This window comes from Leptosomus discolor, chromosome 5 (genome assembly GCF_034619465.1).
Source record: "Leptosomus discolor isolate bLepDis1 chromosome 5, bLepDis1.hap2, whole genome shotgun sequence".
Taxonomy (NCBI): Eukaryota; Metazoa; Chordata; class Aves; order Leptosomiformes; family Leptosomidae; genus Leptosomus; species Leptosomus discolor.
Window position 1 is genome coordinate 41583747 of NC_141395.1, and position 15690 is coordinate 41599436.

At 40.8% G+C, this 15690-nt stretch overlaps 1 protein-coding gene across 6 annotated transcripts in view; it reads right to left on the reverse strand.

Annotated features, from left to right (window-relative positions):
• Window positions 1-15690, reverse strand: part of AGAP1 (ArfGAP with GTPase domain, ankyrin repeat and PH domain 1) — a 384764-nt gene that overhangs the window by 256960 nt on the left and 112114 nt on the right. For all 6 annotated transcript variants that reach the window (XM_086466250.1, XM_086466249.1, XM_086466247.1 and 3 more), the window contains exon 2: window positions 7973-8031. In XM_086466250.1, the coding sequence (XP_086322376.1) occupies window positions 7973-8031 (59 nt within the window). The remainder of the gene's footprint in view (window positions 1-7972; window positions 8032-15690) is intronic.

The window sequence follows — 15690 nt, forward strand, 5'->3', positions numbered from 1 at the left end:
ACACGTTAATACTCATTCTCTACTCCATTTTCTTAATCCTAATTGGCAAGAAACTACCCTCCTTATCAAATATTGCTTAAACCAATGGTGCCACCTTAAATGAACCCAATGGCAGTTGCGGGGGGGGGGGGGGGGGGGGGGAAGAGGGGTGACAAAGCAATTATTTGTTCCTTACACCCCAGAACAACCTTCAATTAAGACAAGGATAACACTATCTCTACAGTTGATGTGCAACAGCTCAGATAAAGCAGCAGTTTAGGCAGAGAGCAAACGGAGGGCAGCCTTGTTCCCCCTCCAGCCCCTACGACAGCATAGGCTTTAAATGTGATGAACAGTGTGGGCTACAGTAAAGGGTAAAAAAAACAACCACCAAACACAGGAACCTCGAAACCGATTTCTAAAGTAATAGCAAACAAGAAAGAAAACACGACCTAACCTGGGTGTGTGAGGGGCAGAAAAGGCAGGGAAAAGAACAGACACCAGATCCCACACTGGCCTGATGCTATAGGAAGCTTCACCCTCTCTCTGTTCAGGTTAGTAGGAAAGAACTTGAATAGACAGAAAACAGTTTGTAAGCAACAACAACAAATACATAAAAAGAAATACAAACAAAAAAAACCACTGTAGACATAGCTGCTATCAGAGAGCAGTCCCACAAAAACAAAAAGGAAGCCACAGCCCAAGTAGTTAGACAAAATACCTCTGTGTATTTGGCTTCATACTGACTTTGAAGTGTTTAAATCAATGCACCATACTGGAAGCTTTTAATCTAACTTACACCTAAGAGAAATTATGGGCCACACTAGTATGTACAGAGATGTTGACATTAAAAGTGAGTGCAAGGTATGCAATGGGCAAGTGCCCCTTGCATTCTCAGACCCCACTTCAATGGCACAATGCTCTCTGCAAAGACACTGCTGAGCTTCATTCAGGTCTGGCTGAGACAAAACAATAGATCAGATCTGTTTTGCCCTTCAAGACTTTTGAGCTTCACTTGGAACCCAGAAAAAAGGAAGTTACAGAAGATACTCTCTTAACAAGACATACTTTTGCAACTTCACAGAAAAGAAAAAGTGAACAACAACCTTTTTAGGGAGAAGAGTAACTTCTACAGGTGCCTGACATCATCTGTCTGATAAACATCATCACATAGGATGCTAAACACCAACAAGACAAGGGTACAGCTGGTGTCTCAGACCTCCTAAATAATTAGTATGCTCTGCAAACCCTGCAATGTGACCAAGGCTGTTGCCTGCAAGACACCCACACTTACTGGCTGAAAGAAGAACTTTTGAAAAAAAGAGTCTAGAAAGAAGGTCTCTGGTTTGAGCAACTACACATTTTAGGTAGACAGATCATTTAAGTCCTCTGGACAATCCACTCCAAAAAATTACAACACGAGGTCACTAACTACGACTTCCACATTTTGCCAACATAAGAGACAACAGCCACGAGTGAGTAGTGCGGGCACAGGTGTGGTGGGACTGCACTGGGTTTAGTTTCCTGCATGTTCTCACTCCACATCTTTCATCTTGAGCACAAGACATCAGGAGAAATGAAACTGCTCTCTTTCCAGTACCCATATTTTCATATTTTTTTCTTTCACTTCACAGATGCATTGGGAAAGAATATGGTGTGTCACTGAAAATTAAGTGACAAGACCTGAAGAAAATAACACAGAAATGAGAATGTGAATAGTGGAGAGTAAGTAAAGGCCTAACATCTGTATGGCACAAGAAAACTGACAACATTGATTAGCTAATTTCTTTTTTTTATTATTATTAATACTGATCCCAAATTCCCTCATTCAATGTACAGGGAAGATAATCAAAAATGGGAGAAAACCAGCTTGGGACATCCACCTGTGCATACAAAGAACAAAAACTAATGAAATATTGTGCAGACATCCAAATCCTGTATTTCCATTCTGAACGCCTGACTTAACCACAGCTTCACTTCAGCTTTCTCCAATGTTCAACTAGAAACAAACCAGGAAGTGAGGGGCGAGTTACACGAACAAAATACCATCTCTAACATGCCCTTTAACCCCAAAACCATCAAGCAACCTCTGAAGTGAATGACTCATCCCTCCATTATATGCCAATAAACTACAGTAAGCTTGGCTACTCATACGTTTCGCTAAATAAGCAAAATGTTCGAACAACCCTCCATATTTCTCAGACAAAATAATCCACAATGCCTGAGGAAATCCTGTGAATAACAGCTTGGCCTTTGCAGCCTTCCTCTTCTCATTACAAAACTGATACTCCCCCTTTCCATACAAAGCCTCCCGGTGAGAGGTTACTTCCCACCTTTTTCCCCCTAGAACTTTCCATTTCTCACTGTTCAGAATTCACAACCACTCAAATAGTTAAGATTTAGTGCGTGAAAACGTTTTTTATTGTTGGGTTTTTTTTTTTAATTAAATCAAAGTGGCTAAGACACAGTTTTCTATGTTTTAATAGATCACCAATTTTTACAGAGAGATTAACTAAACTGCTTACGAGTTGCCTCTTCTACAGCATGTAGCTCATCAGTGGCTGCATTCACTACACCAGAGGCTTCAATGCAGAGCAAGCAGCCAAAACTCCCATCTGTAAATCAGTAGATTAGATGTACTTCTGCAGATAAACAGCCAAGCTAAGGCCCTTTCTGAGCACCGCAATTTCTGACGAATTAGAAAGCAAGCAAGCTTCACGGGGGCTTGCTAGGAAAATACTGACACAGAGAAGAGCAGTTTATATTTTCACTTTATCAGCAGTACCTCTAGACCCTTGGAAACAACATACCTAAGCTGCTTCTGACCTACCTTCTAGCAAACTAGTGAAGCAGCAACACAACCACAAAAAAACCCCCATGAGATCAGGAAACATAATCAGTCATAGAAACACCTTCACAGCAGACATTGAAAGCTTCGCTTACAAGTGACGACTACTGCATGTCTGCAAATTAATGCTATTTTGTCTTATACCAGTGCCAAAAACACACCCGGTCAGAAGGCAAAACTGCCAGGAGCAACACAAGAGCATAAACTTGGACTTCAGCGAGACCAAATGTGCTATGTCCTTTGCCCGCGGCTGGGACATGCAACTGTACTTAGTCAGAGACCCTAAATACTTGAAAGACATCTTGTAATCTGAGAATACTGGGGTTTTTTTCCCCCAAGTATCCCAAAGACCCTATCAGATGCATACACAGTTTTATAGCACTTCAGGTTCTGTGGTACGTTCCTCCTTATAGGCACCCAGAAAGACAAAGTTATCTGCCAGAGGAGCATTATTAAATGTGATACTACAAAATGATGCAGAAAGCAGTGACCAGGAGGAGCAAGACGTGTATTTCAACTGAGAAATCACTTCACTAACTCATACAGCAAAACTAAAGCCTTCTTCCCCTAATAAAAACCATGCACAATCCTCAAAGAAAGCCAGTGTATTTCCTCCCTCTTTCTCCTTTTATTAATTTCCACATGTTGCCTCAAGATCGAGAGCAAAAAGTGTTGATATTTTAAAGATAATGCAGGACTGATTTTCTTTATAAGAATATTTAACTGTTTTTTATTAGAGAAGTTCCTGGATTTCCATTTTAAATCAGCTTCAGTACCCACTAAACTGATAGAAGTTCTTTAGGAGCTTAAATGGTGAAAAGGGTGAACATGAAAAAAGCATTAACAAAGCTAGTTTTCTGTTGAAGCACTAACATTAACTTCTCAAAAATCACAAAAACCCACAGCAAGTTTCGTCAAACGTGACTATGAAATCTACATTTGCAGCCCAGCTTTATTTTTTCTCTAGACAACTACTTCAGAAGGCATTCAGGAGACATCTACCTCCCCCTCTTCTTAGCCAGGAAGAGCGAGGATCCCTCAAGATCTCACCGCAGTGCCTGCATTTGAAGAGACAAGGCAACCATCTCATTTCTACCAGATACAAAACCAGCACACAAAATGAAAATCTAGCAGCACCGGCCTTCTGTTGTTCAGTGCAGCGCTTGGCACTACTGCTCCAGGTCTCTGCACACTATTAACCTCTGAAAACCAGGAACAATAAACTTTACACTGGGAAAATCTGACTTCTAATACAATTTCTCTCTTAATGGGGACTAATACTTGTTTTAAGGATGATCCCCCACAGTATGACAAATATGCCAGCATGTTTTCAGAGCAGTCATATTCCTGTCTCCCATATCTTATACACAAACAATCTGAGTAATTTCTATTTATTTATGGATATTTATGAAATGCAAAGTTATGACAAGCATGTTACGGAACAAAAATACCACCCTAACCCAGCTCAGAAATGATAAAACTCAGCTAACAAGACTACAACGCAATGTCAGTTATGACTTGTGCAACACAGTCATTTATTTACATGTGCCAAACAGACTGTAAAATAAATCCAAACCACTATGCCCACATTCTGCTAAAGCCTGTTTGTAAAAATGCATAAATGTATTGATGGCATTTGGCATTTTAAAGCTATCCAGTACGGAAGCCTGACTGCACTTTGCATATTTTTTTTGTAACGAATTAAATTATTTTGCCCCAAAAGATCTCCTTCATTCTGCCTAACACATCCTTATTTTACATTTGGATAAACGGGATCCAGGAATACCACCATCACTCAGGAAAGGGACTGGGCTGATCCAGCTGGCCTAATATGCTCTTAACCATAATAGAAGCATCAATATCCCAAAATAAAACTCTCTGGCAGCATCTGATCAGCAGAAACAAACATGCTTCTGAAAACTGGAAAGAAATCAAGCCCAGTGTGTATTACCAGAAAAGAAGGCAGAGAGAAGGACTGGTATTTTTTCCTCAGAAGTATATTGAAAAATGCATCCATCGGCTTTTCTTTACTGCAACCCTGTGTGCTTCCTCTGCTCTCCCAGAGTCCATTTCTGTTCCACTTAAATTCCTGTAGAGCCTAAGGGTATAACAACAGCTGCTAAAAAATCAAACACCAACCTCAATTTAAGGACTGCCCAGCCTCTGCAGAGAAGACATTCTCTCCCAGTGAGCTATTAACCGTCATCTCCTGGTAAGCATAGCCCACTTGAGCAGCTAAAGCTGGGACTCCTTCACAACCTTGCAGCATTAAGCCTCATGTCTCCATCTGCACTGCCGCACTGCACAGTGATGGGAGCAAACTCTCCTCATGCTTCTGACAGCCCCAACACGGCCACAAGCTATAGCAACACCCCCACAGTTATCCTTAGTGGTGAACGTAATGATAGCACTGTGGCAGAGGAGGCAAGTTTGGTTTTAACATAACCCTTTCGACATGGCTCATTGACAGCGAGGCTGGAAGCAGGGGACTGACACAGAAATGAGTTCCTACACTGACTCCTTCCCAAGGGCAGACATACAGGGAAGGCAGAGTAGATTTCAGATGGAGCGCCTGGTTTGCCCTTCCTGCTGGCACACAAGTTCACAGCCACAGCTGTTGCTGCTAGCTTCGATAATTTGCAGTGGTATAATCAAATTATTATTTTTTTAATGGTAAGAGTTCTGCTTTCATCCAGGATTATATAACCTGAAGCCTCAGATGGTAATTGTGAGGCTCATCCATGCTGACCACTTGAAATCAATTCTCCACCGCAGCAGCACAGACAAAGCTGATGTTCCTGCCACTGGTTCTGACAACACGAGTGTAAGTATTCCCATAATGCAGCCATGGTATCATAAGAAACAACTGTACCCCGAGACCATTACCTAATGCTCAGCAATTTTTTGTGTTCTGTATTACAACACATGATAATTGCAGCTTTGGTCTCACTTGCAAGCCCCAAGTTTATTGGTGGGTGCTGTGAATTAGCAGGGCTAGGAAGAGGAAGGGATGAACAAGGAAACACTCTGCTGATCCTCCCCAGCATTATTTAGCTACTATCACAGTGGATATGACTGGACTCATACCCAACGAACACCTCCCAGTCATAAATTCTTCATATTTCCTTGTGCAAGGCATTTTGGGAGGTACTTGTCTTCCACATTATACCATCAGTTAAACTGCATCTGGTAACCCACTGCAACCTTTCCTGTATTATGTAGTTACATCCACTGACTACCACCATATTTTTCTTCTACTTACCTTGTGCACTGCTAAACCCAAAACAAAAACGTAACTGGTCACGAGGAAGCTGCTTGAACTAAAATGCCATTAAGTAAAGGCATTTGTCATGCTAAGTTCGACCTGTGCTTTCTCTCACCTCCAAAACCACTATCAACTCAGATTTGGAAAAAAAAATCTACCACATGAGAAGGGGGCTAGTGAAGCATGGCCCCAGCTGTCCACTCTTAACTCCAACGGTTTTGCCCAATTCACTTTGCCACTTGGCAAATGGGTCCTGGGATCGGAGCAGCTCATCCAGTTACAGCTGGACAACAGGAGCTGAGCAGAGACACCTAACCAAACGTATTGCCAAATCCCATATCTGTATCTACACAATCATTTTGTAGGGTTTGAGAAACTGAACGTGTTTAAATCTGGACTTCCAAGTGGTAAATGTCACAGCAATCTGGTCTCAACAACTCTGTGCTGCTGGCTTGACAAGCTGCTGGTTTGATATCCGCTACAAAGAGGTTTCAGCCCTCATCTCCAGCCTCCGTGTTCATAATGCTCAAAAAGGTAAATCTGAGAAATTCCTCCAATCTGTCTCTACCGCGTTTTCTTCTACCTATACAGAAAACAGCTCAGCCAAGGGAAGAGTTATTGTAAGCAGCTATTACATCACTGTTCATTCTCTTAGTGAAATATAGTTTTGGATTCACCATACAAACCCTCAAAAATTTTTTTTTTTATTCTGTATAAATACAGTTAAATTCTTTTAAGAGAGGGAGAAGAGACATTTAGTCTGTCCTGGGTTACAGTGTAAAATGTGCCAAAAAGAAAAAAAAAAGTATTCTATTACCATCTTCAGGAGCTGTTGAGACCAGGTGGGGCGGTGCTCCCTGCCTCCCCCCTCCGGACTATCTCCTGTTACTGGGCACAACAATGCCTTATCGCCTGACCCATCGATAACTCGCTCCTGGGCTATCTCCTGTTAATGGCCCATCAAGGAACTGCCTCGCGACTCCCCATCCCATTGTGAGATGCTCCGCCCGGGGAGGGGGGGGAAGGAGCCAAGCAGTCCATGCCAAATAAAAACGGAGATTTTGAACACCCTAGCAGCCTTTCTTCCACTGGATTCCCAGAGGAGCTTTTCCCCCCACTGGAGTTCCAGAGGACAAGAGCTACCTACCTACCACTGGACCTTCGGAGGAAGACCAGACTCTTTTACCTGATTGCTGCTTCCACAGCACTACATCCATCGCTTCAGGAGGACTGCAGCCAGCATCTTATCGGACTGCTACTGCCACTCTAACAGGGTGTCAGGTTGTATTCCTGACTCTGTCAGTGTAAACCAGTGGGTTGTTTGTTTTTTTTCCCTGCCTTGTGTTATATATATATATATTAGTAAAGAACTGTTATTCCTATTCCCCATATCTTTGCCTGAAGGCCCGTTAATTTCAAAATTATAATAATTTGGAGGGAAGGGGGTTGCACTTTCCATTTCAAGGGAGGCTCCTGCCTTCCTCCACAGACACCTGTCTTTTCAAACCAAGACATAGTCCTTGAAGAAATAGTGAAAAATTATTACAGTGAGATAAAAGGAGCTTTACATATTGCCTGCTAACTTCCACCTCTCCCTTACAGAAGTGTAAGTCTTCCCTACTGAGAAGACCACTCTAGGAATCCGACTCATGTAGCCAAATAAGTCAAAACAGCAATAAAGTACAAATAGATCTTTGAAGCATGATTACAAATACAGAAGATATACAAACTTAATATAGTTCTGTTGAAAAATGCTTTACTTCTAAAAATTGCTCTCTGTATTCCCCACCCCCATTTGTTTTAATGAGTTTCAGAAGATTTTCACATGTGCGCAAGATTTTCAAGATTTTTTTCAGAGATGGAAGTAAAGACAAACTCACCACTTTCAGTTCTGGTACAGATCGGCTTAGTGTCCATTCCTGGCTATTTACAAAGGCATCTGTAAAAGTGGACAACATACACAAAATCAGTACAATGACATTTAATGGTCTGCCGCACAGAATTTCATGCTAAGGCTTTGGGTACACAAAGCCACACTCAATCTTACAAGACTGACAGTCCAACATGAAAAACACTAGGAGTTTGGATAAATCACACAAAAATTCAAGAACAAAACTACCATTCTGCAGAACGGATGCGCTCTCTGTAGCAAGCCTTATCATCTCCACTGGCATCAGCAAGCTCAAACTAACTCCAGTCCTCCAGGGTTATGGAAAGACTCTTTCAGTCTGTACACTGTTAAAACTGCTTCCCATCCACCACAACACCTTTCTTCTCTACAAGAAAAGCCTCCGACTGCTCATCTAATATCAACAACTGCAGCTGCCATCTTGAGCAGGAACTTCTCCACCCAGATAAATGAGAGTATTTGCCTGTTCTGAAAACGTGCTGTGTTTTACTGCACATCATACTTCATGTCACCAACTGCAACTACCAGCGACAGTGGTAACATCCCTGCCCACATAAGGAAGAATATCTATTTATTCCAGAAACATCCAATTTTTCAGTAGCACAGTCTAGACAGAAATAAAGCACAGAGCCATTTACTATAAAATTAAATAAAAACTACTAGGGGCAGGAGGGAGCTGATTTCTGGAAAACTGGTGAGTTAAGTTCATCATTGCTCCCAAGAGCAATTAAGTCCATAGGGCTGCACCCAGGTCCAACCTCACTGACAATTCCACACCAAAAAAAAAAAAAAAGACAAATAAGTCTTCATTTTTCTACCTCCAAAACCATTTATCATTTTGTTCCTTCTGTAAAGGTTTAGCCAACTGAAAGCAAACAGATATTGATGTTTCTGTTAAAAAATCCGAGCAGCTCCAAATCCTGATGTAACCCTCTCCAAAACCACGCAAATCAGACAAATGACTGCACATTACATGCACAAAATGCTCCTACCAAGCAGATCAGCTGCAGCTCCACAGTAATTAAACAGCCCTGAAGTAGCCCCGGTGCTGCAATCAAGCTCCAGTGTATAGGAAGTAACAGGTAAAAAGTTACACCTGACCACATTAACTGTAAGCAAGCAGAGGTTTTGCAACCGAAACACGGATCCAGAGAAGGTGGCGGCTATATCGAATAAAAAAAGTTGGAAGCAATTTACCACCCCAGACGGTGTCCTCACTAACTTAAGAAACTGTCACCTGTAAGCAAGATTTCCCACTGCCTAAATAAAAACCATCTCAAAGCAAACTTGTATTTTGCATTGCATCACTATTCCCCACTAACTATTTTACTTTTGCTCAACATTACAAAGATATATTAGCCATGAATTTGGAAGCTTTCTCCATCTTTATTTATCATATTGTTTTACATTTCAGCTACAAATAGAAGCTTCTGTGTACTAGCAGAACATGTTTATGTACACGAAAACATTTTTAAAAAAACAGCTATCTTGATACATTATGATCTTGAGCTGCCTCCCACTTGCTCACTGGAAGCGGAAGGAAAACCAAAGGCTCAGATTAAGATGCTCTGAAGACGGGTTAACCTTTTGGTATTCCAGCTGCAGAGGAAGACATTATGGTCATCAGGCTCCTGTTGCACGACTTGAAGTAATCAGAGATGATCAAAAACTTATGTCCCAGGTTTACATACATATTGGATGAGGCTGTACATCAGTTAAAACAAGTCTCTTGTGTTAGTGAGGTCTGACAGGGAAGCAGTGCACAAATCATTTTCCTGAAACCCACTGCTTGTCAATTCTGGTTTCCCTAGTAAAGGTTTAAGAAAACAAATACTGCTTTTAAGTATTTTTCTTTTTTCCTCCATGATCATATCAGCATTTCTTACCATAAAAGGAAACCCAAGGATCACTTGGAATAAGCAAACTAAGCATTTTAGAGCTAAACATTACAATTTCAATTAATAGGTAATGGTGACTTGAAGCACCATGAAATAGTGAAAGTGAACAACACCTTCTAGCTACCAACTCACCCTGAGCTCAGAAAGAGCTGTTCATGTTGAAGTAGCAGAAAAGCATTTGTCAAACATCATCACAGTCTCAGACCAAACAAAGGCTCCAAGCCAAGAAAAGGGAAGATGAGGACAGAGATGAACTGTAGCAAAGGATGAACTGTGCTTTGAGAGTTGGAATGGAGAGGGAAAAAAAAAAAAAAAAAAAATCCATGTCTCAAGAGCTGTCACAGTCCTCTTCTCCAAAAATATTCCTCCTTTTAAAGTAATTCAGTGCAGCTAGAATACATATCATTTACTGCATTACTTGGGAAGTACCACACCAGCATATAAAAAGGCTGCACCAGGTCAGGCCAAAGACTCAGCTATGGCAGTATCCTTCCACTACAGCAGAGACTAGTATATGATACTTAGCAAAGCACAGGAGACACTTACAGAAGACTATGGGTTTTTCCTGCAACTCGGTTCAGAGACTGCTCGAGTCAAAGGTGACCCTCTAAACAGGCAGGGACACAGGATTCACCCAGGGTAGAGATGCCTGACCTGAGCAGCCACTGCCCAATTTCCTTGTCTCTAGCCTGAAGACAATCTAGAAACCAGGAACATGTGAAAACTTGGTCAAGTCTCAACCAGGCATATCAGGGAGAACTTTGTGCAGCATGCCAAGCCAATAATAAACAGAAGATATGTAGACAAACCAGCAGCAATATTTCAATCAACAACATCGCATAAGAGACCTGCTCTAGGAGCCTTATGATTACGGCACTCAAAAAGGACTGCAACTTGGTTTAGATGTTCTCCTTCCTACCCTCCTGTGGCAAGGAAGATTTTCTTTTTACGGTGAGCAATGGAAGACAGGGATCACAACAGTGTTGCATATGAGTGCCCAAACTGAGCTGACAAGTAGTGCCTCAGGCCCGGGCTCCTCTCCTGCTTTAGAGGGAGAGTTGAACATACAGCCACCCTTGTTCCTGCCTCATTCCAAGTCCCAGAACAACTCCAATAGCTCTAGAAGCCTTCAGAGCATCAAACCAGCAGGAATCAAAACACCACCTCCAGAAAACTGCTACACCCTTTTGCAGAAGGGGAATCCTTCCCTCACTTGCCCTGACAGTAAACCAGCAATTTTCATGGTTTTGCTTTGAGCTATTGCCAACTTGGGAAGCACTGGCAAAGCAGAAAAAATTGCCACCAACCCAACCATGATATGAAAGAACTGACCATAACAAGAAGCCAGCAAAGTAAACAGTTCCTTTCTACACAAACCTACATTTTCAGGGGGCACAAAGTACAGATTTCCCAAGCAATGCTCCTGTAACTTTACATACTTACTATATTTGTCTTCACTTGTGGAACAGTAATAAAGATTCACAGTTATTTCAAAGGCATGAAAACATGCAAGTGCTGTAGAGATCAACTGATTTGCTCTTACAAATCTTAATTTCTTCTTTAATCAGAACTCATTAGTCAGACTATAACAACACTGATAGCCTCCGTATCACAGCAACATTGCAGTACAGCTAACAACTAAAATCCACATCTTAACCATGCAAAAACCTGAGTATCGGATCACAACAGACTATTCCAGTTAAGCTCGATTCCATGAAAAAGTTTTCACTATTAGTTACATGTAATCTGCATGACAGACCTATATTACCCGCATCCCTTTTCATAACCCCATTTCTATTCCATAGCTCTGCTCCAAAACACTTTTTCCTGACACAATTTATCCCACAATTATGTATTCGTATAGTTCAATGATATGATTGTACGGTATGATTTGAACATGCCTGCTTCTCCTTTCCCCATACCTGTGCATGAATTATTCCTTTCTTCATTACTACCTGCAAATAAAAATTAAGCTTGCCATTTCATCTGCAAGACTCAGCAGTAAGAAGGACTAGCCAAGGCCGTACAACACAAGGAAGTTTCAGCTGATCTCCAGATTCTCAGGGGTCAAGGAAATACATTAGGTTTTATGCCTGACTGGAGCTGGGGGTGGTGAAACAAAATGTGAGAACTCTCTATTAATGTCAACAAGCTCCAATAAAAAAGCAGCATTGGATTTTATCACCTCAGAAGCTAAAAACAAAAAAAACACAACCAACCAAAAAAAAAAAAAACACATCCCCCCAAAAAAAAATCAAAAAAGAAGTAAGCACATCACTGCTACTGCTAATTTGAGAACTGCAAAAAATCTACCACTTAAGCCAAAGCGTAGACCCACAAGTGTATCAAGGATACTAGAAGCCCCGTCAGCTTAAAACAAACAAACAAACAACAACAAAAACACCCCAAAACCACACCCCAAACTTTAAATATAATTTAGTAAGATCTGTATGTATATTCCAAAAGCATAAGTCAAGCAGGAGAAGCAATGAAAGGTAAATTTCCAAAAAGCTAAGAGGTCAAAAGACAGAGCAGAAAAATGGCAGCTGCAGAGAGGAAGAGCGATCCAGCCCGAGGGCACGGATTTATTCCCCCTTGTTGGTCCTTCCTTCACTGAAAGGAACCAAGAACCCACACAACAACCGTCCAAACCAAAACCATTCAGACATCAAGTACCCTCAAAACAGGAAATACATGCATTTTAATTCTGATCAGCTACAGGGTGAAAGAAATAAAACTAGCTTGACAAAGTCTGGACTTCTTGACAAAGCTACCTTCTGCTTTTTGTTAGTACCTGGTTACTGCTATGCACACAGGTTCTGAGTGTCCAAAATACTGGAGAATATTTGAAATAACATTTTAGTGCAAAAATATGCCTGGTTAAAAAAAGCTTGACCTCAACCCAACTAATTTAAACTAAGATTTCACAATACTATTATCTTTAATTTGCAATTAAATTACAGCAGGTCTTCCACTGCCCTTCAAAAACAAAACAACAGACTTCTATTAGGAGATCTATGAGGTAATCTTCCCTCCCCAGTATAATTTACACTGGTACGTTTACAAGGAATAATGACAGCTAAAACCAGAACATGTCATGAAACAGGATCTGGTCTCTAGCAAAACGAAGTTCACGTACCATCATTTGTATAGATGTTGAAGTATGCAGCTAACCAATTTAGTTCTAGTTCCTAGCCTCAGAAAGGAGTGATTTATTCTGAGATCATCCCAAGACCCATGGAAGTTAAGGTGAAAAGGTCAAATACTTGCACTGAAAGAACATGACAAACAAGCTTGGGGATTAGCCCTTTTTTTTTTTTTTTAATAAAGAAAACTAACTTAGAGCTACAGCATGACTACGAAAAATTTGATGCAAACTGCCACATGCAAAGCACAATTGTGTAGCCCACAAACATACTCTGCTGAAGAAACGAAAACCCCACTACTGCATGTTGATTTAAATGTATTGGAAGACATTTGCATAATAAATAGAACCACATGTATGAGGCTGATCAACTGAAGTCTTGTTTGCATTACTTTCCGACTTTGGAATTCAAGTGAACTCAACCTTCACATCTAACTACAGACTATACATACGAAAGGAATGACTTTTGTCAATAATTAATCACAGTTGTATGTCCTGTTCATTTAACTTCTGCATCAATGATCAAAAGCTTCAAGTATGCATGGCGTCAATCATTTATTTTTAAAATGTGCACCAAGACAGTTTAAGTTGCATTTTCTTCACCAAGTTTACCTCTCCACAAAATAGCCTTTCTTTTTTTTTTTTTTTCCTATTTTTTTCCTATTTTTTTATTTCCACCACTACATTTAGAGTTTCTTGGTTCCACTTACACATCACTACACAAAAGCACAAACTACAAGATCCTTGGCTATTTTAAAACCTCAGTTTAGTAAGCTGGCTCCAGCCAGAGGAACCTTCTCTATTTGTTCCAATATTAAGAATCAGGTGTACGTGCTATTTGGTACCCCATGAATGCAATGTTGTGGTGAGACCTTGGGATTTGATCGCCATTCTTGGCAAAATCTATGTACTACATCACATAGCACAGCAGCAGGCTTTCAAGAAGATCTGACTGTTTCAAAACACTCTGTATATAAAAACCCTGCTTAGAATAACTTCTCAAATAGAAAACCAGACAAACACAAATCCACATATTTTCTTCTTCAGCCCTGGGAACAACCACTAAAAGCTAAATAAATAAGTATTAGCAAAACAATGTAATTGAGAGAAAGCAGGACCAAGATGAATTCAACCGCCCGTGACTCAGAAGAAGGGAGGGAATTCACATGAAAAACTAAGCAGTTTCATAACAATTATAGAAATAACCACAGTAAAGGCCTGCTTTAGGTGTTCAGCAGCCTGTTTCATCCCGTACTTGGTTTTAATGCTGGAGGCCCTCTGCTAACCTAAGAACTCCATTTACTGCCATGGGCAACAGCAGCAATGCAGCTAATCAGACCACAGAGTAATACTTTTAACTGGGGCTGACTAGATCTACACCACCCTCGTCATCCTTTGGGATCTCTTCTGCTTAAAAATCCCCACAAGGCAATGAAATCTGTCTGCTGATTAGTATTTTGGAAGAACCTAAGCTGCCCCAAGACCACCATGGCAGCCCACAGCCCACCATCAGCAGCACCAACACAGCAGCCTCCGCCTCATTCCTTGTACTGCACCAGCCCTGGCCTCACTAACCTTGTTTTGTCCTTCATTGTCACTGAAATACCTCACCCTTGACTAGCAATTTAATCCAAAGCCTGAGAAGCTCACAGATTTATTTTTGTCTGATTGAGATGAAAACCTAATGGCAAACCTGTCCAAAAAGAGGGATGAGTGAACAACAGACAGATGTCTCTGCAGTATGACATGAAAAGACTTCAATCTTCCATGGTTCTTGGAAAGCTTCTTAGCAAGAGCTTCCCTCCGGCTATCCCAAAGTCCCTTTGCTGTGCTTTTAAATGAGGAAAAGCTATTAAAAAGAAAAAAAGCAAAGCCAAGGGATTTCTCTGGAAACCCTCAGGAAAAGATCCTTTTCTTTTTGATAAGAACAGGAGCCCTCAAAAACATGTGAATGAAGCTGAAGTACCAACAACTGCATCACACCCTGATCCCCCCTCAACAATTTCCGCATTACAAGCAATATTTAGAGTTACTTCCTACTTTGGAATAAAAACCTGAGAGTGAACAGAAAATATTCCTGCAGGTTCCCACTTGCCCACAAAGATGCAGATAAAAATCACGTATCTCTTTTGGAGCCATATCAAAGGAGCACTTTCGGAAGGTATGTCCCGAAGCTCATGTGCTAATTTTCCTCTGCAAAGAGGGAAACCTGCAAGTTTGGGGTTGAGACTTGTGATACTAATAAAACATGCATTTTTCAGAGGAGGGGTAATCTCTCAGCATACATCTTCACCAACTCAGCCCCCAGCACTGCAAGTCAAAGCATCAACACAATTCCGACGCAGAATAGCAGAAAAATATTCTGACATGCTTATTTTTAAACTTTGCATAAAATATTATTTGGAAGAGTATGTCACATTCCCAAAGACCCTTCTCATACATTGATCTTCTCATTCATCTTATATCTGTTCTAAGAAAAAAAAAAATCAGTCAGCTTTTGATATGAATGGTCTCTGCTTATACATTCTATTCTGCATATAATTACAAACAATAAATACAAAGCAATAACCAATAAAATTTTTAGAAAACCACCTATATCAGTATCAGGAAAAGTTAAGGTTTTTTCTTCCCTACTCACTCAGTTTG